Genomic DNA, 24,588 nt, shown 5'->3' with positions numbered 1-24,588 from the left:
TAATTTAAAAAGAATAAATTCAAAAAAAATATTAAAAAATTAAAAAAAAAAATAGAATATAGAGTATTGAGAGGTTGTGTACGTAGCATTCCTCTTTCCTTTTGGTTTTTTCCGTCTTCCTCGTCAACTTCGCCTTCAATTAGTTGACAAGTCGTTCTTGATGGGCCTAGCTACAACATAGGCCTAGCCTTAAAAGAAATGTATTATTGGATTGCGTGTAGCTTTAGGATCTGACTCGAGATCATTAATTTGGGCTTGGGGTTCGTATTTTTAAAACCCATTAAACAAGCCCGGCAGAGCTTGGTAATAAATCAGCCCATCTTAATCTAACTCGAACAGAGTTTGGTAATTAATCAGCCCATCTTAATCTAATATTGCTCTTCAAGAATTAAAAACGCATGCAACTGATCAGTTTTTTTTTTTTTTTGTCATTTCTTAGGCGAAAAACTAGGGTTTCTATAGGCCATCTCAGTACGTGGTACTAATTTCAATTACTAATTTAGCATGTAATTTACCCCAATATATGTATTTATATATAGGTCGTCTCAAATGGTTCTGGACAAGCTAGCAAGTTTGCTGGCACATAGGATATATAAGTGTGCTGGCCGGGTGTCTCTTGCATCGTATTTTGTTGATCCCAAGTCAGATGCCATTTTGCAGCCAGTGACTCTACTCTATGGACACAAAATATTTCCAGTGACATGCGGGGAGAAGATCATGAGAGTATATCTATTCTGAAGAACCAATAATCAGCGGCCTGCTGTCTCGAAGCACTCGATCTGTAGCTAATAAGAAAATGCTTTGCTGACCCACAAAGCCTTGTTGTATATGTATGTTTATATACAAAAAGCCATCAGGCCCTAGCTAGCTAACGTACGTACGTAACTATCGAATGAGCTAATTCCTTCCCCACATGATCATCAACGTTTTATCATTAATAAAATCATACATAAACTTTGTTGGTGATCGAGGGTTGGCGTATCGTGGGGCTACGTAATTCACCTTACAAAGTAAGTTAGGTATTACTCAGCCTCTAGTTCTAAAGTGGGGACGAGGGCCAAAAAAAAGCAAAATCTGACCATTCTGATTACTTTAAAACTCAAAAGAAAGTGGGAGTTCACCTCTTTTGTGCAAAGCCCCTCACCGACTTTAGTCAGGGGTCGGTGCCCGTCCAAATCAACTTTCATTGCTTAATTTGTCCTGTTTGTCTATTATTTAAATAAAAAATATATTAATCTATTTAAAATCACTTATTTAATTATTAAATAAAGAAAATTTTACTGAACGACACACATAAACGATATACTTGAGTAGACAAGCTAGTTTTATTCAAACAGTATACCACCACCATTGCATTCACTCTTTTGCCCCCATCTACATGCATGAGTGGCTCTACGTGAGACCCCGATAGTCCAAAATGATTCTTTTTCACATATTTTTTAATATTTTAAAAAAAATTATAATACACTTCAAGAAAAATTTATTTTTGTGATTAAAATTTTACAATTAAAATGACTATTTTAAAAAACGAATACATTTTTAGTGAAAATAATCATTTTAATTGTAAAATTTTAATAGTAATTTTTTTTTATAGTGATATTATTAAAAAATAATTCTTTAATCATTAAAAAAAATACTGTCGAAATATCACACATGTAACTTTAACATTCTGACAAGCCATACGGACGAATTAATGCTTTTGCTTTTAGGAGTTTTTATTTCGAGTTCTTCTATATGCAAGCATATCGCGGATGAAAATGTAGACCATTGATGACGTGGCAAGTAAAAAAAAAAATCAAAATAGTAGAAAGAAGAGGGAAAACACGAAACGATCTTCAGAATATTTGTTTCATCTCTCCCATCCGTCCGTTGTAGCCTCTGCAAGCACGTCTTCCGCATTTTCGTCATGGCTGTTGATCTTTCCGATGAGTCCGCCTACGCTGTCCATTGGGCTGTCCACCACTATATCCACCCCGGTGACGCTGTCATCCTCCTCCATGTAAGCCCCACCTCCATCCTCTTTGGTGCCGACTGGGGCTCTATCAACCTCTCTATATCCTTCACCGAAGTTGTTGACGAGGACGGCACCACCACCACAGCCACCAAAGCATTCGAGCAAAAGGTGGAGGACGATTTCGACAAGTTCACAGCGTTGAAAGCCGTAGATCTAGCGAGGTTGTTGCGGGAGGCGCAAATCCCGTACAAGATCCACATCGTGAAGGACCACGATATGAGGGAGAGGCTGTGTTTGGAGGTCGAGAGGCTGGGCCTCAATGCCGTCATCATGGAGAGCAAGGGATTTGGTGAGGAGCGACGCGATAGAGATGGTAAGCTTGGCAGCGTCAGCGATTACTGCGTCCACCACTGTGTCTGTCCTGTCGATGTGGTGCGATATCTAGACGATACGATGGTGGCGTGCAAGCCGTGGTTGACGCTAAGGAAGAGGATTGGGGGGGGGGGGCACTTCGCAGAGAAGGGGGAGTGAGGGTGGGGTGGTGGGGGGCTTCACAGATGTTGCCCAGATGACTAATACAAGAGGGGGGTAAATTGAGTTGTATTAAAAAAATAACAATTATAAATCAAATATAAACAAAATATGAAATAGCAATAAATATAAAGAGTAAGGGTAAGAGAGAAGCAAACTCAATATGTTAACGAGGTTCAGCCCCACTGCCTACGTTCTCGCCTCAAGCTACCCCTTGAGAATTTCTAAATTCACTATTCAACCTCTTTCAGGTGGAGATAGAAACCTATTACACCTTTGAACAACACCGCTACAAAGGATCCGTGTATAACACCCTCTACACTTGTAATCACCTTACACGTGGTGATTCAACTATTCCCCGTGTAGAACACTTTCTACACGCATAAGGGTTATACACACCATTTTTCTGATACAAGAGCTAATAGTGAGTAAGTTATCAGAAAACACTCCTCAATGAGTAAAATAAGAACAATATAGCGCAAACTATATCTCTCAAAATAAACAAGAATTAAGGCTCAATACTTAGAGAAGAGAGAATGAAAGCTTTGAATGAATGTTGTATGCTCTGGATGTTGTAAATGTGAAGTTCTCAATGATATATTTATAGGCATATGGGACTTCATATTCAAATTTAAAAATATTCTCATGTCAAAGACAACATCATTCACTTTTTCAAAAAATTCAAATAAAAGGTTCTTCTTTTTCAATTGTTAAAGACAACATCATTCATTTTTAAAAAATTTCAAACCTAATCTTTTACTTTTGACATATGATAAAAGGAGTACACTTTACTTTTCAAAAAATTCAAACATAATCTTTTAATTTTTGCATATGACAAAAGGAGCACACTTTACTTTTCAAATTTTTTAAACAAAATCATCTACCTTTTGCATAAGTCAAAAAAGTATCAATCACTTTTGAAAATATTCAAATAAAACATGCACATGTGAAAGATGACAATCAATCATTTTTAATATTTTTAAAATTCAACCCTTTAATCAAGGCATGCACATGTGAAAGATGACAATCAATCATCTTTCAAAATTTTCAAATTTAATTTTCAAAATATTCATGCATATGTTGAAAATGTATTTTAATGTTTTATGATAAAATATTAATTTTGAGTCTTAATCCTAATTTCAAATTTTTAAGAGATTTACAACATTACTCTATGACTTTAATGTGAACTTGTTCCCTTCTTGCTCATGTTTGTTTCCTTTATGTGCTTGACTCTATTATGTAGACAATTTGAGATTGAAACTCCTTTATTCTTTGAATTTATTTGTTATCATCAAAATTCATGTGTAGATATATAATTACACAAAACTTGAAACATTGAGTTCAACAACAGAGAAGGGGGAGTGAGGGTGGGGGATTTCATAGAGAAGGGAGAGTGAGAGTGGGGTGGCGGGGACTTCGCATAGACAGAAGAGTGAGGGGGGGTGGTTTTCGCACAGACGGAACAAAAAAGGGGGAGTGAGCGTAGGGTGTGATCGATGGGGATGCCATTTTCAGTGAATTGGAGAGTCTCGAGCGAGAAAGAAGAAAAAAAGAAAAAAGAATTGAAAACGAGATAAAAACACATAGAGAAGAGGAAATGAATTCCCGCTCCAAACAAAACATCGCATTTCATTTTATCCACGTCAGCAATGGTGTACAGCTCGATCCTCATTCCACCTGCAACAAAACTTTTCCTTTTATTTTTTATTTTCAAATAAATTAGTTCTATGAATTTGTGTTGTGCTTTTTTGATAGACAGAACAACTTAAAGTTTTTAGGAAATTTTAGGAAACCGAGCCTCTTTTTTTCTTTTTTCTTTTTTGTACAGAGAGACTTTCGAAGGTTACATCAGATCTGATATCTGGGTCCACATGCATAATAATTCACTAACTTTGATGCTTCCTATTTTTTGGATCGATTTCATTGTCTTCCCGTTAGATGGGAAGATGCCCCAGCTTCCAGATACAGTACTGCTCTCTCTCTTTCTCTCTTCTCCTCCACCTTTTTTTCTTCTTTTTTTCTTTTTTTGTTTCTTTCTTTTTTTTAATATAATTTATTTATTTTTTTATATACGTATTTATAAGATTTCTACTAATCATATTATATATAATTCCTTGTGGGATCAGAACAAATTATAGCTCTAAAATTAGTTTAGAATTAATTAGGTCGCAGTAAACATGAGATGGATTAAGATACAAATCAATAAACAATAAAATAGATTTATAAAAATTTTAACAGCAAAATTTAATATTATACCAATTAACGGTTAAATCAATTATTATTTTTTAATGATAGAGACCACATGGAATATATATATGATATTTTTGTACGATAATGTTATTACAAATAACATGACTTATAACAATAGAAGTGGCATAGCTTTTGATCTTGAGTTAAAATTTAGATAGGAAATTTAATTTTTTCAATTTAACTAACCACTTTTTAACAATACTAAATAATGAACTTTTAAATCTTTCATTATTCCATCTAAATATCTATCTATAATTTTTATTTATTTTAATTCTAACCTTAATTAAAATATTACTTCTTTATTTAAAAAAAAAAAAAAAGAGCTTCTATGTATTCACCTAAAATAAAAGATGACTTTGGGATTCTATTTGATTTTTTTTTTTTTTAATGTTAACTTGAGTATGCATAAAAATGTGTGTACTCAACTCCACAAATTATACTGCTAGATTATCTTAAAGCAAAAACTCGCACAATGTGTAGGCTGTAGCTCACAATAATTAAATAAAAAATCAAAATAAAAGAGAGAAAAAGCCCAACTAAAGAATGTATGAAAAATATATTAATCAATATATATATATATATATATATATAGCCAGCTGTTTTGGCTGGTTAAAAGTCTCGAAGTTAAATTTATTATAGATTTAGAGGATTTGTTATGAATGTATTTTCAGTTGATCACTAGTTAAATTTTGACCAAATTTAAATTTTATATATAGTTAGCTCGTTACTAATTCTTTAAATGATATTAATACTAAAATCTCTTTAGAAGTACTGTTAGTCTGTTCCAGGGCTTTAACAACCACTAATAAAATCACACCACGTCAGCAAATTCTACACATATATGGTAAGACGCGGCAGATCATATAAAATAAAGATTCCAAAATTCTATACAAAACCCCTTCTAGAACCATTGCACAACATCGTCAAAAGTTCCAGCCCGTCAAAAGTTCCGTCACCTATCAAGGGAGACACTTGAAAATAATTTTTGAAAAAGAAAGTGATTATTGTTCTCATGGGGGGCGGATAGTACTGATTATTCACAAACTTGGAAAATAATTTGGATGAAAGAAACTGATTGATTATAATTGTTCACATGGGAAGAGGGGCACTGATACTAATTAGAAATAATGTAAAAAAATAATTTGTGGGGAAGAAACCGATTGATTATTGTTCACATTGGGGCAGACGAGGCTAATCAATTAGGAAGAAGCTGATTATTCTTCACATGGGGGCACTGATCAGGAAGAAATTTGAACAAGCCAGAAACCTAATCAAATAAGCCACCAGTTCAGAGTATTCTCAACATTATGGGTTAACACAATAGTTTAAACAAAGATGAACAAGCCGGAAACCCAATCGAAATTCACAAACTTGTTCACATGAACATCAGTTTCAACTGAAACCCAGAAACAATCAACATGAAAAAAAAATCACAAGATAACAGTGTGCATAGGGATAGAGAACAGCCATGGATTCAAGGACTTCGTCGTCGATGGCAATGGATTGTCGGAGCAAATGGGTCTTCATCACGGCAATAGTGAATCCTCACAAAGACTCCTCCTCCTCATAGCATCGCTTTTCACGGATTTCGAATTTTGCAAATGGGAGGCTCAGGGATCAAGGGCTTGCAAATGGGAGGCTCACGTATTTTACACCAAGGTCCTCGTTCCTATCAATCATGATTTTATAATTAGCTAAATGGAATGCCTACGGTGGCATCAGCTCATTGGTGGGCTATCTTTTTATTTTTTGAAAAAACCAGCCCGACAGGGTATAAGATTTACTCTATTAATATCACACGACAATGAATTTTCGTAAAACGTCACATCTTAAACTCCATGTGCGGTCCTACCTAGTATACTTTTCCTCTCTCTCTATCACACTCTGTCGTACTTTGCTTTCGCAACTTGCGCTTCTTCGCTTCTATTTATTTCTGCACCCATGCCACAACTCGCTCCCCCTCCAAGGCTCCACACCAACAACAAAAGTCCCCGGTAGCAAATCGCGTCGATTTTCAATAGCGGTGACATGAAGCGCAGCGCATCGGAGTTGGCTCTCGAGGAGTTCATAAGGAGGACGATAAACGGTCCCGAGTTGATCGATACCGGATTAACCCGTGATAACGATGACAAGTATCAGATTAACGGAGAGATTCAGAGTCATGAGCGAGACAGAGCTGGTTTCGCCGATGAAGTCGACGGCTATCTCACCGATGTGCTCTCCGGTGATCTTGCCAACTTCGCTCTCAAAAGCCAGGTTAGTCCCTCTCTCTTTCTCTAAATGGTCGTCGCTGTGTTTCTCGGTCAAGTGACGTGGCAAAGCCGTTTAGGCCTCCGCCCAAGTCCTAACGAACAGAAGCAGGCTTCTGGTCCCTGACTTAACCGATGGAAGATGGGCGCATGCCGATTTCAATTTGTAAAATAAATAAAAACCAATAATTAATTAGGAGTCCCTATATATAATATATTGGTAATCCTATATAGGCATCATTTGGACCTAATATATTTCACAATTATGTAGATGGTAATAAAATGATTTATAAATAATAATGAAATAGTTTGAAGGAAGATATTTTATTAAGTATTAAAAAAAATTTTTGAATAAAAATATTATAATTTTCTCATATTATTTTTATTTTGAAATTTGAAAAAATTGTATTTTTTTTGTGTTTGTTTGGGAGTTTGAAAATTTTGTATTAGGTTTTGCATTTGGATAATGATTAGAAGAAAATGTTAAAAAGTTAAAAATTAATTTTAATTTTTTTTAATATTTAAATGATATTTAGAAATGAAATTTGAGAATATGTTATTACCCAAATAAGGCTTAAGCCTTCGGCCTTTGGGCTCTAGGATTTAGAGTATGAGAAAGTTAGATATAATAGTCTCATTATATATTTAATATGAGAAATTATATGCTTAAACCGATGTGTAAAACGCACTTAATAAACTATTTATATGGTATAATTTAAATAATATAAATGATATACTCTATGTCTTGGATTGAAAATAAAATAACTCATTTAAAAATTTTGGTATATTCAGACCATCAATCTCTAGGTATTTGAATTTGCAGAAGAAATAGATTTTACACCCGCTTTGCCAAATGTCATCAACGCCACTATTAATATAATTTTCATTAATTTATGTCGGTTGGATGAATTGAAAGCCATTGGCAAGAGGCCGGGTAGTCCATTTTGACGACTTGGCCCATCGCTTTCTACCAAAGCGTGCTGAGGTGCAAATGGTATATATTAGGGATATAATATTGGGAGTGCTAAGTTAATGTAATTTATTGGGAAAGCCTAGTATAGGAATATAATATATATATATATATATATAATATTTTTAATTTTTAGGTTATGCTCGTTTAATTCTACATGTTATATGATGCTGATACAGTCAACTTGCATGACCAATATCCTTTCTCCTTTGTGCTTGCTAAAGTGAAGAGAGGAAGTTACACAAGGGGACATGATGTCAACGGTAGTCGATAGGGGATAGCTCCCAATCCCATTATGCCGTAGTTAGGATTCTCAAATTGATTAGAATTTTCTGAAGTGGATCTCCTGTCAACTTTCATTATGCAGAAAAAATTTACCACTTTTTACCAGTTTAAACTTTTGAAACAAGTAGTAATTTTATTTATGTCTATGACCAAAATGAAATTGATGGCGAATATATATGATTGTATATAGAGATGGGCATAGAATAAATAAACTGGTGTGTCCAAGTGCTCTTTGATGTGTATATATATATATATCTCATGGCCATTATTCTGACCATATCGGGGCATTGATAAGTACACATATTCACCATCTAGTACTAGTACAGAAAGATCTAACTCATGTTCCCGTTGGTAAATACAGGATATAATAAGTTTATTTTCAGGTTGCGGTGAAATGACAGAAACCCTTCTCAGTTCTCCCCTCCTCACTAATTTCAAGAAACCCAGCATTACAGCAACCATAGATTCCCAATCATCAATATGTGGTATGATCGAGGAGACGTGCATATACATAAGCATCCTTCAAAATATCCTAGAGTTTAATGAATCTCCTTTCTATTTGTTCTTCTTTTTAATACTCGGACGAATTGGGAATTTGTCAGTTAGCAGTCCAGTGTCAGCCAACAAACCAGAAGGTAGGGATACTCAAGAAAGGAGAGTTACCAGTGGTTCTTCGCATGAGCAATCTGATGATGAAGATGTTGAGTTAGAAGCTGGTCCATGTGAGCAGAGCACGGACCCCACCGATTTAAAACGTGTAAGAAGGTATGTTCATGTATATCAACTACATTGTAACATATATACCAGGTTGTAATTTATGACCCTAACTACATTGAATTGTTATTGTGGACAGGATGGTTTCCAATCGGGAGTCTGCTAGGCGATCAAGAAGAAGAAAACAAGAACAGCTGCAAGATCTTGAGTTGCAGGTATCTTATGTTTTGAGGGGTTTGTGTTATGTGATTAGTCAAGCTTGAAAGGGTTAAAAAAAAGGTCAAATATTGATGCCCCGAATTGGCTATTGAGGAAAAGAAATTCAGAATGAGTTTGGTTTAGCTCATGTTTCTTACTCATCTTGAACAACTAAGAGGGGGGCGAAGGAATGCTGGGAAGTAGTTGAATGCTCCTTTAGCAGTTTAAAACTATGTTTGGTTTAACTCATGGTTCTGTATCAGGTTGAACAACTGAGAGGAGAAAATATGTCTTTATGCAAGCAGCTCACGGATGCAAATCAACAGTATAATGTTGCGGATACAAACAATCGAGTCCTGAAATCAAATGTGGAAGCTTTGAGAGCCAAGGTATGGTAGCAGATTCTAATGTAAAACTCGAAGAGTTTGTTTGGATACAAAGCAATACAAATAACGAAGGTAAATGACCCTTCATGTGGATTTTAGGTAAAATTAGCTGAAGATATGGTTGCTCGAGGCTCCTTAAACTGCAGTTTGCATCAAAGTCATTTAGGTACACCACAACCACTTAATACCTATAATCTGCGCCGGGTTCCAAATGTGTCACCAACCATCACTGTCCATGGAAATGATGCCTCGTTTGCTGGAATGACAGTTTCTGGTCAGAATTCTGCCATTGTCCATGGAGACACCAATGCTAATAATAGTAACAACATTAAAACTGGAATCTTGAGTAGTAATGCTGTAATCAATGAAGATGCAAATGTACTGTTGTAAATTTCTCTACACTCTGACAGTGCATAAAATGGTATAGATCCTGGCCATGATAGCATGATTGATTTTGGTAAAAGATGGCCAGTCTTCATGATTGGGGTTTGCATCCGAGTCCGAGTGCACAGCAAGACAGAGTTCAATGCATATTTATGTTGAAGGTTGATGGCTATATGGTAATCTATTTGGACTTCAAATGTTGCCAGTTTTTTGTTCATGTTCGATAAAAAAAATTCCAGATTTTTAAGTTTTTTCTAAGAGAAATACTTTAAATATAAAAAAATTACACAAAAAGAAATCCACATACTGAAGTCGTATAATGCAATACATCATATTGTAAAGATATTTTTAGTGTTAAATAGATCTAACAGATTACGTGAAGTAACGTCAATTTATGATTTATTTTTTATAATCTCTTTATACATGTAAGTGTTATCTTTTTCTAAACAAGTAACGAAGCAAATTGATCAAATGCGGCGACTCTGCAATTTCATGTTTTCGATTAAACCAACCTCAAATCGTCAGGACGAATAAGACGATGCATTTTCCTTCAAGAAGATAAGGATATACAATTGGCATAACAAACTCAATAAATAATAATATTCTTTGATAAATAATCAGTGACGTTAATTTTCACTTCATCATTAATTCGAACTCACTGAAATCAACCTTCCCGTCCAAGTTCAAATCCACAATTCTCACCATCTTCTCTATCTGATCCATATCCAACCCCTCGTCCAATCCCAAACACTCCAGCACCCTCTTCAACTCCACTGCCTCTATATATCCATCACCATCCTCGTCAAAAATCTTGAAGGCTTCACGCAGTAACTCGTTGTGCTTCGATGCATCCTCGAAGCCGCCAAGCACCTCCTCTACGGGCACTTCATCGTCGTCGTCTAGGACACCTTCGCCAGGTAGCTCAAAGCCAGATTTGTCTTCCTCGGAATTAGGAGGAGTACCATATATCAAGCCAGGCTTCTCCACCACTCGGCGCGCGTTCTCCTTCTTGATTCTTCCATTGCTTTGCATTCCGAACACGGTGATTAGAGCTCGGACCATTGTGTCATCAACCCTGGGCGCATTCTGTGGCTTGCAACCATGATCGTCCTCACCAAGGTGAGCTGCCGCTGAGCTAGCTCTTGAGCTTCCAAATGCATGCAACACGTCTCCAATCAATCTTGAGCATACCCCGGTTATGCCCATTATGTTAGACTAAAAGCTTTTCAACTTTCAAAAGAATTACTAGCGTTTAGATCAAGAAAGCACTCTGAACGAGGGGAGTTGAGCAAATAAGAGCAAGATTGCTTAATTTCCTTCTCCTCTCGTGTTCAACAGTTTTTATAGTTGGAATAATGGCATTATACCCTCGTTTTCTTTGTAAATCACGCGAATGCCACACCAATGGCCATAGTGGATGATGACTAATTTTTGAAGGAAAAATATAGTTGTAAATATAATTGTGTATTAATCTGTGTATTAGTGTGATGTGATTGGTCAAAAAATAGATTTTATTAAAAATAGTATTAATTTAAATTTTAAATATGAATGATTTAGTATTGATATACAGATTAGTACGCAACTGTACTTGTATATAGTAAAACTCATTTTTAAATTAAGCTGATAATTGACCTCTTGGATTCCACCGGGCATAGTTCAGGCAACCTGGGGTACGTACTATTTGATACGGCAGCTTCCTGGAAGAATGGAAGCACCACTTTCATCCAATTACAATGAACTGAATTATATTTTTTCGTAAAATTAAAATAAATCGATCAATTATAATATAATTATTCAAATCTTCAGCCGATCAGCTTCCTGTATTAATATTATTAAGCACTGAGAATGGCAGAAACCGCGTTTTGTAGTTGTACCCATAATAATTTTATTAGCTATAACCCAGTTATTTACAACTTAATTATTATTATATATTGTACTTTTTATGCATGTACTGCCTCCTCTCGTCACGTGGATCGACTTATTTTCATCATTTCCTTCCGCGAATTTGGTATAGCAAGAAAATTCCACAGGTTCCCCGCACGGCTCTTTAATTTTAAAGCCTTGTTACTTGTTAATCAATGGATCTTGAAAAGAGAGGAAATCATGATGTGCATCTTGGCTACAACTTTTGCATGTGAGATGCGTGATGCTAATTTATTCGGAAATTTTAGAAGGAAAGTTCGAACATCATTTTACTAAATCCAATTTTGAATCATTTAGATAAATAAATAAATAAATCCCACCATAAATAATGATATTTTTTTTTATAAGTTCTGCTTTTTTCAAAAATATTCACACAGAATTTCAAATTTGTATGCTCTAAACTCATACCGTTGGCACGTGGTATATAGAGAAAAAGGGAATTAGTCTAAAAGAAAGACCATGAAAAAATAATTATGCTTTGCACCTGTCGTTAAGTTATGTGATCAAGTGGAAGCATATAAGGTACAGTTTAAGAACAATGACATCTACATTTGCCTTCGGTGAAGGTATAACAATGGGCTAGAAAAGCTTCTGTAGAGTTTGAATGTCAATGTATACATATATATATATATAGCATTGGTAGTATAGGTAAAAACACTTAATATGTAGACGGGAAAATTTTTTCTTCCCATCCTCAATTAATCAAAGGTCTCGCAGGATTTAACTGGGCATCAGGTCCCATCCCACCAAATCTCAAGAATTCCTCCGGCACCGGGATATTCAACTCTGAACAAACAAGCTGTACGATGTTTGCAGTTACAGCGCCAAAAGACATTTTATTCAGGGTCACAGCAATAGCAAACCTGTTATTCAAGTCGGCAAAGCCTGTTGATCCGCCCATTCCCGAGTGCCCAAAGGCTACAAGGGGCACCTCCTTCGAATTGAATCTCTTAAATCCTAGGCCAAAATCCCCATTTGGCAAAACCAAATTCCCATATTCGCCAACACCCAAGAACGCATCATGAATTCTGGGATTGTTAAAAATCCTATCATTAGAGCTGTTTCGAGTATTGGGATTTTCAGGGTTGTCGGTCATAGTGGTGCTATTGCCACCGTCATTGCTAGTGCTACCATCATTGGCAAGCCTTGTAGTAGAAGCACCACGGCTGGCATCTCTACTAAGGCTAACGTCATCACGATTCGGTTTCTGTTCATGGTCATTAGCGCTGTTCGTTGAATCGGTAACTGCCTCCTTAGTTCTACTACCTCTCCGCCTTTTTAAGGGCTTCTGGGAAGGAAATTTGGGGATGTGGGCGTGGCTGCCAAGTGGCGGCTTGGAAGATGAGGAATGAGGTTGAGGTACTATACCACCATCAGCTAGGGCTGCATAGTAACGCGCGAGTGCACGTGCTGAGCAATGTCCATTAGCAGCAGGTATGATGGCACGGCGAGTGTTGAGCATGTTAAACAGAGCTGGAAGGGTGGTCATTGATTGGGCAAGATCGCTTGGCTGGAACGTGGAGGGCATGTCAGGACGAATGCTGATCCCCGAGAGCTTATGCAGATCATCTGTATCTAGCGTGATCGTTGCAAGTCGTGATTCAACACCTGAATAGGATCAACAGTAAATAATGATAAGGGAGATGATAATTAGTTTACCACTGACCTTATTTTGCCCAACTATTATAGACCCACCAATAACAAAACATAAACTAATGAAAAATTAAAAACTTGATTTTAATTTTTAGATGAGCATGAATGAGGGAAGAATGTAACACAATCGTGTTTACTTAATGCAAAATAGAGCACGTTGGTCAGGATAACACGATTCAACACTTGCCTGGAGGAATTCCAATGTATAGCTCGCCTTCAATTTGCAGGGGATGAATTAATGCTTCTTCAAGAATTTCCTGAAACTTTTTCCCAGATGCATGCTGTGATCAAAACAGAATGTTAAAACAGGTGTAGAATAATCAAAAAGTCAAAGGATAATAAAGATCTTTGGCCTCCCCATAGTCCTGTCAATACATATCAAATTGACAATCAAAACAGAATATGGATCAAAACTGGCTACATTTTTTTTTCTTTTTTTTTTTTTTTTGGGGGGGGGGGGGGGGGGGGGGGGGGGGGGGGGGGGATTGTGTGTGTGTTGTGGTGGGGAGGAGAGAAAGGGAGAGAGCTAAAATCTATCAAAATAAATTAAATGAACACCACAACGTCATATATAAGGCAAAATGAAAACTCTATCAAGCATCAAGGCTCTTCTTTATTATCATGGAAACCAGACTAAATACTCAAGTTTAACCATGTTTATTGCTGTTAGACCAAGCTACTTAATTCAGAGGTAGAGGCCACTCTGTCCAAACAGAAGTCCCTTAAATCTCGACATGCCGGGAGCATTATCATTGTTGGGCCAGGTTAAAAGTCAGCAGGAAGGAATGAACTTCTTTAAGCATTACTTCAGGGGAAGAAATCCCCATATTGATACAAAACTACAATAATTTGTAAGGACTATAGACCCAGGTCAATCTAAGCTATCGTATCCACCTAATACCTATAGGAAATAGTAGATAATCAAATTACCACAAAACCTTTTCATAAGATCATTCTCAGATCCCATACAGGGCATAAAAAAGTTCGGGAGGAATTTTAGATAAATTGACAGATCATCAAATCATTCTGACATGTAGGCAATAAATAATACCTCAACAATGCCACCACATAACCAGCCAAATGACAGATAGTGATACAATTGCACCTGGCCAGGTTCAGTCTCAGGCACAGACAAAGCAATTTGCTTCAAACATTCATCCCAGTCAGACCATAGTAGAGGATTTTCTCTGATAATGTCTGCCAAAGCATTGTGAAGACCAGATGTATGGTTAAGCACATGATGGACCTAAACAGAAATAAAGCAAAAATAAGAATTTCAGTTGATAATGGGAGAAGTTATCAGGAGTTGAGACAAAATTGAAACCTTAATGAGATCTTTTCTATTTGATCCAAATTCCGGCCAAACATTTGCTACATTTTCCTTGAGATTCAGCTTCCTGCACAATAATAAAATGGTCAGAAACATGTATTAAAGCACAGAAAATATGGGCAATAGAAAATTTATCTACTTGGTTCCTGCAAACATGTAATTTGCCAATTATAAGCACTGGGAAAATAAGAGAACATGAAATAATTAAGATTTCACTATTGCCTTTCCTTCATTCTAAAATTTCACAACATATGTCAACGTTTATATATATTAAAATACATTTCAGTCAGGCATTGGGATGGGGGAGGGAGGGGGGGAATGGTTTCTGTGTGTGTCTCTGTGTTTGTGTGTGTGCGTACACAACAATGCTAATTCCCATGCCATGTCCACTATTTGTATGGCATCATGGACCATCAAACCCCTTTTGGGATGAAAGATTAATTGCTTGTCCATCACCACGTGCAAATGTAAAATGATCAATTGGTCTTTGATTCAGCAAATGAAATTTTGAAGGTCATAAGATTCTACAACACACCCATTTTCAACCAGCCAATGTAACATTCCAGCTGTGATACCCTTTGTCACAGAAAAAACCGGAAAAAGGCTATCAGGCTGGACTGGACGAGGATCATATCGACCAAGCACTCCAGCAGCAGTGTCAATGATAACCTCTCCATCTTTGTATGCGCATACCTTCAGAAAAAAGATTGAAATAAAATCACACAAGCAAAAAAAATAAAAAAATAAAAGAGAGCCCAGAATGCCATAGACATTGAAAATCCACATTACCAATCTCAATAACATAGTTAAACTACATAAAATTTAAGAAAATGTAAAGATTATAAAAACATTTAAGATGTGTTGATTTATGTCACCCAAGTTCATTTGTTACCCCTGGTAAATCTCCTGTTCCATTCATCAAATGGAAACACATAACTTGGTCAATTTGTATGTTATCACATACATTACATCTTATACAGATAGAGCTCTTCTGATTTTAACCTTACCACAGAAACTTTCCAAGAAAAAGGAACCAATGAAGAGACTTCTTTTTTCATGTAATTAAACATGAAACTTAAGCTACCTGCAGGGAACACAAAATAGAATTCTCATTCCCAATAATACAACACACAAAAAACCTTAGGGCTTCTAGTGAATTTAACTCACCTAAATCTTTACTTCTGTTCAGACCTTAGTAGTTCACAACAAAACAGAATAACTAAACCTAAATTTGTTCTTAGCATCTAATCACCCATATGCTTTTGAAGGTTTTCCTCACTTCTCTAGTTGCATTTGCTACAAAACTTCCGCACTAAATAATTTCTATTGGGTTAATAAATCTTTATTTATCCTTGATTACCTGTACTTCCAGCAAAGTTTAACAGAGACCTAGATACAGAATGTAGTATATGCCAAATACTGGCATCAGGCACCTATACGCTAGCGTTTCAAGAACTATTCATGATAAATCCCTACAGGATCCTATTATAAACAGCTTTTATTGTTGAGTGCACTCACATAAATAAAGGGGTCGACGGTTGGAGGGAAAAGGTCTCATGATATAAGTTAACAACTTCTTTCAGTAATACAGTTCCCATAGAATGATGAAAACAATTAAATAGCAGATAAGAGTTATACTAAGCCCTCCTGCATGCCATAATGGGAGACAAAAAAATGACATACAAAGAGATGTGATGGCAGAATTTTTGTTAATAACAAAATAGAGGAAGGAAAAATGACCTTAGCAATAAAGAAAGAATGACCGACAAGAAAAGCTAGTAATAAACACCAGTTAGTTCATCCTTTGAAAGGGAAAAAACCAACCCCGAGGTAAATACACCACCACTAAAAGCTGCATAAGTACAATGTAAAGAACAGGATGACAGAGAATATGTTAAGCTTCAATAATGCTAAATAAACATGGAGACTGTTCAGCTTTTCATCCTATCATATTAATATCTAAACAAGCTGCTCACCTGTATTCCAAGTATTTTCTCATTATTCCCCAGCTCAACTAGGAGCTTCCTTAACTTTGCCTCCACATCAGAATGCACGGGTGTGTCATAGACCCACTGATCATTAACTGCTGGTCCCCTATAAATATTTCTGAGAATGCATCCAGAATTTAATCAGAAATTAAACAGAAACAGCAATAAAGCCTCACACACCAAGGTTCAGGATACACTCACCCTTGCAAAACGGATTCCGCAAATGGTCTCATGATATCCAGATATACTATCCGAGCATTCATCAGAGAAGAAAGCCCTATATCCATGTAACATGTAAAAATTAAAAGGCTTCATCATTTGACCATAAAATTTACCAAGAGGTATCTCAATTGCAGACCTCGTAGAAGATTAAGGACCCGGGAAAAAATTACAATATCTCCAGGAAATGCATCAACCTAGAAAGAAAGATCATTAGCAAATTGAAAGGGGATGAAAATGGCCAATTTAACATATCAGAGAAACATGGATAGGAGACAAATATATGAACTTACAGGATTAAATCGTTTAACCTCTTTTTGGTTGAGTTTCATCTTTTCTTGCACAAGCTTCATGTTTTTTGTTCTTTGCTCCGACAAAGATTTCATGGTTTCCTTAAAAATCCAGCAAATAAATAAACAAGTGGGACTTACTAAGTTTACAAAAGCAATGTAAGAAGCAAGAACTGAAAAGTCAAAAGAGCTTAGTGCATATTTACAAGGGATTCTTTGGCAGGTGTTGCATTCCGAAAGAATACAGTTGTCACCTCCATTGCTTGCTCTGGCATGTCCAGGCGCAACTTAAGTCCCATTTCTGCAAAAGCAGACAAAAGAGCCACGTGGTCCCCCTGTGGCAAACAGCATCACCAAATGCCATCGTTCAAAGAGTGTAGTTTGAAGCAACCTTAAAAGGAATGGATAACAGTAACGAACCACTTGTAGTTGTATTGTAACGACTGTAATTTAGATTGGTAAAACAACTCAATCAAATTCCATTTGATAATCACTTTCCTCGCACATATTGTGCATGAAAAATTGCACATCACAGCAGTGCCTTAAGTCATCCAAGTGAAAGCAGACCAATTACCCTTACACAGATCCTTATGGATTGTTTGACTTAATTTTCAACACTCATCATGACAACCTAGTGCGACACAATAAGTTGAAATAATATGTAAAGAAAAAGAAAGGGAAATAGTAATATGTTTCCCAATCAGGAAAAGGCAAGGAGAAAAACACTGCTCTTTTTTATGTCTGAGAGCATGAACGCATAAAAGCTTGCAAAATCAAGGTCAGTATGATAGATAAAGAATTTACAAAAAGCTTGTACAAACCTCAGCAGATGCCAGAAACATCTTTGCCAGTGCTTGCTTCATAGAGCTTGATAGTTTTTTAGTAAGCCCAAAGTCCAGCAAAATTGGACGATGAGGAGGTTCCTTGCTCACAAGAAAATTCCCTGCAGTGAAGATATGTATAAAGCAGTTTATAAAGCAGAATGCATTGCTTCATGAGCATGAAGACAATCAAATGTAGATTCCAGCTACCATGGGAGTGATCTCATTTACATTGACATGGGTTCTCATTTTTTGCCATGCTTGCATAAGCTGTATGATCACATGTGCCGCAGTATTTTCCTTCCATAATTTTTGTTTATCTCCTTAAGTTGAATGTATCTTTAAAAAAGTTAACCTTTTAAGGTGAGCTAATAATAGCTCATGAAAACTCAAATTACGATTTGTTCCTTAAAAAGATTTACACAGAGAGAATAGCTCGATACAATACCATACTATACTCCTGTTGAAAAGAGGTGAAAGACAATTGTGTGTGTGTGTGTGTGTGCGTGTTTTGTGGGGGGGGGGGGTCTGTGCGCGCGTGTTTGTGTGTGTGTGTGTGTGTGAGAGAGAGAGAGAGAGAGAGAGAGAGAGAGAGAGAGAGAGAGAGAGAGAGAGAGAGAGATTACCGGGATGAGGGTCACCATTGAAAAATCCATCAACATAAATTTGGTGGGCGTATGCACGTGTAATTTCTTTGACAAGGTTTTGCTTGTTAACACCAAAAGCCTCCAATGATTCCAAGTCATTTAAACGAATCCCATCCATGTACTCCAAAATAAGGACTTTCTCTGTTGACTATCATTTAAAGATGGTGAAGTGTAAGATAGGTGAAAACATATTTTACACTGTAACAGGAGAAAATATACATATGCAAAATAACAGAAGCATATTAATTTCAACCATCCATACAACTCAGATGAAATAAGGAAGCACTTCTCTAAGCCTACTCCAAGACCTATTATCCCAAATGTTGAAAATTTACACATGGAGACAACATGTTTAAGTTAATTTTAGGGAGACCTAAAAATCTGTGCAGAAGGGCAGAGGTTTGTTGGTTAACAAGGGCTTCATCACAGAGGATCTTTTGGGCAGATGTCTTCACGATTGTGCAACTTCAATCTTAGGTCAAATGTATTGAGAGTAGGAAAACCTTTCATATTTGCCTTGTAATTTCTTTAGATTTAATACTCTATTTAGAATAATTGTATTATTTTCCTCTTACCAGAACTGAAGACAAATTTACAAGACAACAGAGTCTAATTTTTAAAAATTGGTACATGACTTCTAACTTCTTAAGATCTTTCAAAGATTTGATATAAGGTCTTTTTTCTCAATATAAAGCATGAGGCAAACTAAGTCCCACAACTCCAGTTTACAGACGTCGTGTTAACAGCTTGGGAGACAGTATACCTGAATAACATCTGGAATTAATACATCCACTCGATTGGCATTCTTGTTATTCTCATGTCTACCAATTTTGCATCCAAGATTTCTGGATACTGATCGAGTATTCTCTATGGACACAAAAGAAAATGTCAATAGTAACCAATATGAAAAACAAACAGGAAGGGGAAATTTCCCAAATTAAGCATAATTAATGCCAAATGTCAAGATGATGAGTTCAAAAACTCAAAACCAGTTAAGAATACAGCACATAAGACTAAACTTGGATTTAACCAAATTGAAAATAAGAGGGCTATAACAGGCAAAGACAACTGGGTTAGACAATAGAGATCTGGCATAGCCAACATACCACCACCCAGCTATTCAACCAAACCAGGAAAAGAACATCCTGCTAGTATTGTATCAGACAAATATTTTTTTTTATATAAGTTTTTTTTATAAGTAATTTTTTTTTTTTTTTTAAGTAAATACACATTTTCATATGATACCCATCCCTACAACACCATTTTGGTTTGATGGAATTTCCATTCCCTTTGTTCCAATAACCTCAGGTAAATACACATTTTCATATGATACCCATCCCTACAACACCATTTTGGTTTGATGGAATTTCCATTCCCTTTGTTCCAATAACCTCAGGTAAAGCCGTAATTCCCTCCACACACACCTTAAATGCCGCAAGCGGATCAAGAAAGCACAATCATTTTCCTTTCAGTCACAAAAAATTGCTAAAATCAATTTGAAATGACCAATCCAGGCAAGAGCCAGGCATACCAGCTTCGCAATTGAAGTCAAGTTCCTTGGGAGCTTCTTTGCACCATTCATCTATCATAGGGTTAAAGTCATACTGTGGTTCTGCCCAGGCTATCCAGTCAACAATTGCCTTCGCATTCTTCAAGTCCTGTCAAACAATAGAATGCAAAAAACTGTGAGAAACAACTTCGACTTACTTCTCATCCCAATATCTCAAAAGCCAAAGCATGCAAAACCTCCAATATGATTGTCTTGATGCCCTCATGTTGAACTTTAACAACCACCTCCTGCCCATTGAGCAGAGTTGCACGATGGACTTGTGCTATCTGCTTAGAACAGAATGAGTAAATAATAATATTCACCAAACCAAAAAGGAAAAAAAAAAAAATCAATCATTCATAACCCTAATCTAACAGCTTATATACATATATTTCCGGCTACCAACAATAGTTTGAGGATCTTACAGATGCTGTTGCCAGAGGAGTTTTGACAAAATCTGAGAACAGTTCATCCATGGATTTCCCCAACTCTGTCTCTATGGTATGACAAATCTGCACAAACAAAATTGACCACTCAGAAAATGATGTACCTGGGGGCCCATCTTGATATAGGAAGATTCCTGTAAAATATCTGCTAAGCAAAAACATTCATGAACTACTGTTCATGTGACATGGCATGAAATGTCAGTTTTGGAATAAAGAAAAAAAAGCCAAGCATTTTCAATTGAAGAATACATATGATGATTTGAAACCATTTTTACAATCAGAATCTAAGAATAACTGTTTGAAATATAGCATATTAGCATCACCAAAAAATTGTCTTTCAAATGAATTTTTCAAAAATGTTTCACCTTGGCATTCTTGTTTGGACCTGCCAAAGTTGCAAGACATTTGTAGGTCCAATAACATTATGCAATACATTGAAAATATCACTTCAATGGTTTTTGATACTATCAATGACATATATAAATATTGAACAAAAATAAATACAATCATTTGGTATGCACAATACCTCTTGCAGGGGACGAGGAGGAAGAGAGTCTTGTAACTGCTTGAGAACGCATATATATGCCTCAGGAAGCACATCTGCACGTGTGGATAGATACTGCCCAAGTTTCACCCACAAACCTTCCAACTCCATTATCAAACTAAGCACACGCTTGGCGTTGCGCTCGTGGGCTCTTTCCCATATGATAGATCTTTTAGGTCTACTGGTCCATTTCTCTCTTTGCTGTAAGGCCTTCATAGATATATATATATATAATTTAAAATTAAAAAAAAAAAAAAAAAAGCAAGGTAATGTGGTGTTCCATTTATTTAAAGCAACAACTGCAATTGAGAAGCTTTTACCTTATAATCTAGGTATATTAGTAAAGTCATTGTGAATACTCTCATGCGTCTCCTGCAGATGTTTCCCCATCCCATTGGTAAAAGCTATGCACAAAATGGGCTCAATGGGCACTTAAGTTTGCAGATCTTTGCTAAAGAAGAAAAAGATATGTCAGACTCTAAATAAGATGGGCCCAGGCAAACTATCATCAACATGAGCAATCAGTGTCTTATAAAAGAGCATAAATCAATCAATCAGAAAATATGCTGGAAATAAAAGTAGATTGACAACAATCAAGGAGCTCAAGTCGCATAAAAATTAGTTAAATGGGGAATTCATTATAGGAAAAATAGTCCAGAAACACAAACAACCGATGCAATCAGCAAACATCCCCCATTTCATAGTATGTGAAATACTGTTTCTTGAATTATATATAAATACCTTTTTATGCACAGCTGTTATAGTAAATCGTAAGGGTAGCTGTTAACATTTAACTGCCACAGATAACTAAACACTTGAGGCGCTTCTTTGTATGCTAAGGTAAACCATCAAGACCTTCCAGCAAGAAGAGATTTTTCCAATTAAATGTGCTAGACTAGAAAACAGGCAGATAGAAGCTCTAAAAGCGTACTAGTGAGGTTGAGACTTGAGATCATATACATTAAGAATATCAACGTTAATAATTGGTTGAAGTCAGCCGCTTCAAAGGTCACTTCTCTCTCTTTCTTAGTTACTTTCAAATTAAAATAAGATTTAGAAAACATAAACAAACAAAAAGTTTTCCTCCAAGACGATCGTGGATACGCTTAACAAATCTTTATGTACCTCTGTAAACCTGAGTTTTCTTCATTGCAATTATATCATTATTGTAATAATATGATATAAATGGTGTTCTTGTATCCTGGAAATTAATGTTGTAGAATGCACGCAGGCGATGCCTTTATCATATCATTTCTATCGTGTCGATAACTACGACTTATCATCCATACGTAATTAAACTCTTAACAAATTAACACCAAATTCATTTTCTCAAAATCCAGCACCGACGAAGAAGCTAATCCATAATCCATGTAATTATGAACTAATAATGAAAAGAAATTGATAGTCCCCATTAATCCAAGAAACATGGATGAAACCAACCCCCCAGAAAAAAGAATAACCCTTCAATATTAAAAAAATTATTCTGAAAATCCGAACAATTACAAAGTCAATACTAATAATTCGTGCAAATCGAAGAAAAGTCTTTACCTGAGTTCTCAAAGAGACTGGTTTCGAACGAGAGAAAGAGGGAGAGGGTGGGCAGTAATAAGGAAAGGAAAGATATTGAAGCTTCCTCGAAACGAATGGAATTTGCTTTCTTTTTTCGTCCGATTAGGTAGTTGATCACCTGCTAAAACTGTAAGTTCGGAAAAATGTTGAATAAACTATTATTTTTAATATTAATTTTATTTTAAAATTTTTTATTATAGTTTATAAAAAACTTTTAAAAAATTATAATTATAACATAAAATGAGATAATTTATATACAGAAAATATTCATAGCAGTTTTATATTTTTTTATATTATTAAAAAATATAAATTTATTATTTTATTTATTTTTATTTTATACTGATGTGTTAAGTGTAGAAGTGCTGTGTAGGAGTACTCATTTATATAAACGAGGTTAAGTTTGACCGTGAATTCACCAATTGGTTCGTTGGTATCGCCCTTCCTCATGCAAGTAAAGAGAGATAAAAGTACGAAAATAACCAACAGGTTGAGAAAGCAGTAGTCGCGTGAAATCACGGGGATGAGTCTAGCCGTTGGATCGATTGAATTGTGGCCGCTAAATCCTTGAATCGCGTGGCGCACACCTAGCCAATGGGTCAGTTGGCGTTCCTATAACTTAAAATTTTTTGGTTAATTGTCATTGATTTTTTACCTTTTATAACTTAAGGATTTTAGTTTTTAATTTTTACAAAATTAATATCTGAGATTCTGAACCAAGAGTGATATCTCTATCAACCTAGCGTTAAGAAATTAATTAGAAGAACATATTACGTATCAATTTATTTATAAAAGAGTTGTACTACTTTACTGTTGGGCGTGCCTCAATGTCATTTATTATTATTATTTTTTTTTTCATATTTCTTAAACATATTTAAATATATTTTTAAAATAAAAAAATATATCAATATATTAATATTCATTTTCTTAATTATTAAATAAAATAATAATAAAAAATTAAAATACATAAGTGATCAAAATATATAAATAAATTTACGAGACACGCTAACATTTTCCTTTGTGAAAATTAGCACGTGACCTTTCGTTAATTTTTAACAAGAAGTTAACAGTGATGACACTAGTTTTTTTAAATTGACAAGTAAATTTAAAAAAAATTAAAAATTAAAATCTCAAATTGTAAAAACATGAAAAACCTAGAAACTGAAATTACAATTAGTCCTAAATCTTCCTCAAATATATATTGTGATTAAGGGAGAGATTAATATAGTATATTTGAAGTAGGAATGAAGGGGTTCTTATTTAAGTCTTCACAGAATCATAATATATTAATTTCTAATTACACGATATATATGATAGGGTGAAAATTTATTTGTTTGTATACCAATTACTTGCTGATATTAAAGTTAATATTATGTAGGAATAATTGAATAAACGATATTAAATATTATGATATTCAAGTCTATATTTCTGCTAATTATAAAAGAATATTCGAAAAAAAATAATCATAAATAATCTCTAATTCAATTCAGACCGGGAAGATCAGCAGACGTGAGTGGATTGGTCTGAGTTGGTTTTCAAAAGTCTCCCATTGAGACAATAATTTGCGACCGCAATGGCATTGACTTGGACCACCGAAATCTTTCCTTGGCAACACAATCATCATTTTTTTTCTATCTTAAATCCTGTTTATTATTCCAACATCACGCATTTTTATTTAAATATATATTTAT

General features: G+C 35.4%; 4 protein-coding genes across 6 annotated transcripts; 2 read left to right on the top strand and 2 right to left on the bottom strand.

Moving 5' to 3' along the window:
- The first annotated feature begins 1,906 nt into the window (after positions 1 to 1,906).
- Positions 1,907 to 2,485, top strand: LOC122316412 (universal stress protein PHOS32-like). The gene has a single exon (XM_043132929.1). It carries the CDS (start codon positions 1,907 to 1,909, stop codon positions 2,483 to 2,485), a length of 579 nt encoding a protein of 192 aa, XP_042988863.1.
- A 4,148-nt stretch (positions 2,486 to 6,633) lies between these two features.
- LOC122315035 (basic leucine zipper 9) lies at positions 6,634 to 10,129 on the top strand. Its single transcript, XM_043130727.1, has 6 exons — positions 6,634 to 6,991; positions 8,601 to 8,724; positions 8,842 to 9,004; positions 9,093 to 9,168; positions 9,415 to 9,540; positions 9,637 to 10,129. Exons 1-6 carry the CDS (start codon positions 6,764 to 6,766, stop codon positions 9,925 to 9,927), a joined length of 1,008 nt encoding a protein of 335 aa, XP_042986661.1. The 5' UTR covers positions 6,634 to 6,763; the 3' UTR covers positions 9,928 to 10,129.
- A 364-nt stretch (positions 10,130 to 10,493) lies between these two features.
- LOC122315036 (calmodulin-like protein 7) lies at positions 10,494 to 11,220 on the bottom strand. Its single transcript, XM_043130728.1, has one exon. It carries the CDS (start codon positions 11,125 to 11,127, stop codon positions 10,555 to 10,557), a length of 573 nt encoding a protein of 190 aa, XP_042986662.1. The 5' UTR covers positions 11,128 to 11,220; the 3' UTR covers positions 10,494 to 10,554.
- A 1,049-nt stretch (positions 11,221 to 12,269) lies between these two features.
- Positions 12,270 to 23,040, bottom strand: LOC122315961. 3 transcript variants are annotated; one of them, XM_043132332.1, is made up of 19 exons: positions 22,880 to 23,040; positions 21,652 to 21,782; positions 21,314 to 21,541; positions 20,767 to 20,853; positions 20,539 to 20,628; positions 20,324 to 20,450; positions 19,556 to 19,659; positions 18,772 to 18,940; positions 18,146 to 18,267; positions 17,531 to 17,659; positions 17,328 to 17,426; positions 17,174 to 17,231; positions 17,017 to 17,092; positions 16,804 to 16,933; positions 15,363 to 15,520; positions 14,822 to 14,894; positions 14,549 to 14,743; positions 13,685 to 13,778; positions 12,270 to 13,452 (listed from the first exon to the last, which is right to left on the bottom strand). In XM_043132332.1, exons 2-19 carry the CDS (start codon positions 21,724 to 21,726, stop codon positions 12,539 to 12,541), a joined length of 2,928 nt encoding a protein of 975 aa, XP_042988266.1. In that variant the 5' UTR covers positions 21,727 to 21,782; positions 22,880 to 23,040; the 3' UTR covers positions 12,270 to 12,538. The 3 variants fall into 3 exon arrangements, with proteins under 3 accessions (XP_042988266.1, XP_042988269.1, XP_042988268.1); XM_043132335.1 differs by having other exon boundaries at positions 21,652 to 21,777; positions 22,880 to 23,033; XM_043132334.1 differs by lacking the exon at positions 22,880 to 23,040 and adding an exon at positions 22,073 to 22,186.
- Between the last annotated feature and the right edge of the window lie 1,548 nt (positions 23,041 to 24,588).

Source organism: Carya illinoinensis, chromosome 7 (genome assembly GCF_018687715.1).
Source record: "Carya illinoinensis cultivar Pawnee chromosome 7, C.illinoinensisPawnee_v1, whole genome shotgun sequence".
Classification (NCBI taxonomy): domain Eukaryota; kingdom Viridiplantae; phylum Streptophyta; class Magnoliopsida; order Fagales; family Juglandaceae; genus Carya; species Carya illinoinensis.
Note: the sequence above shows the minus strand (reverse complement) of the source record. Positions and strands in the feature narration are given on the sequence as shown.

Bases quoted from the DNA above. Each gene is read 5' to 3' on its own strand.
- LOC122315036 (XM_043130728.1), bottom strand. From the start codon at position 11,127: ATGGGCATAACCGGGGTATGCTCAAGATTGATTGGAGACGTGTTGCAT.
- LOC122315961 (XM_043132332.1), bottom strand. From the start codon at position 21,726: ATGGGATGGGGAAACATCTGCAGGAGACGCATGAGAGTATTCACAATG. The intron at 21,542-21,651 runs GTAAAAGCTTCT...ATATCTATGAAG, and splicing joins TAATATACCTAGATTATAAG to GCCTTACAGCAAAGAGAGAA. The intron at 20,629-20,766 runs GTAAGATCCTCA...TGTTCTAAGCAG, and splicing joins CTCCTCTGGCAACAGCATCT to ATAGCACAAGTCCATCGTGC.
- LOC122315035 (XM_043130727.1), top strand. From the start codon at position 6,764: ATGAAGCGCAGCGCATCGGAGTTGGCTCTCGAGGAGTTCATAAGGAGG. The intron at 6,992-8,600 runs GTTAGTCCCTCT...TGGTAAATACAG, and splicing joins ACTTCGCTCTCAAAAGCCAG to GATATAATAAGTTTATTTTC. The intron at 9,169-9,414 runs GTATCTTATGTT...GTTCTGTATCAG, and splicing joins TGCAAGATCTTGAGTTGCAG to GTTGAACAACTGAGAGGAGA.
- LOC122316412 (XM_043132929.1), top strand. From the start codon at position 1,907: ATGGCTGTTGATCTTTCCGATGAGTCCGCCTACGCTGTCCATTGGGCT.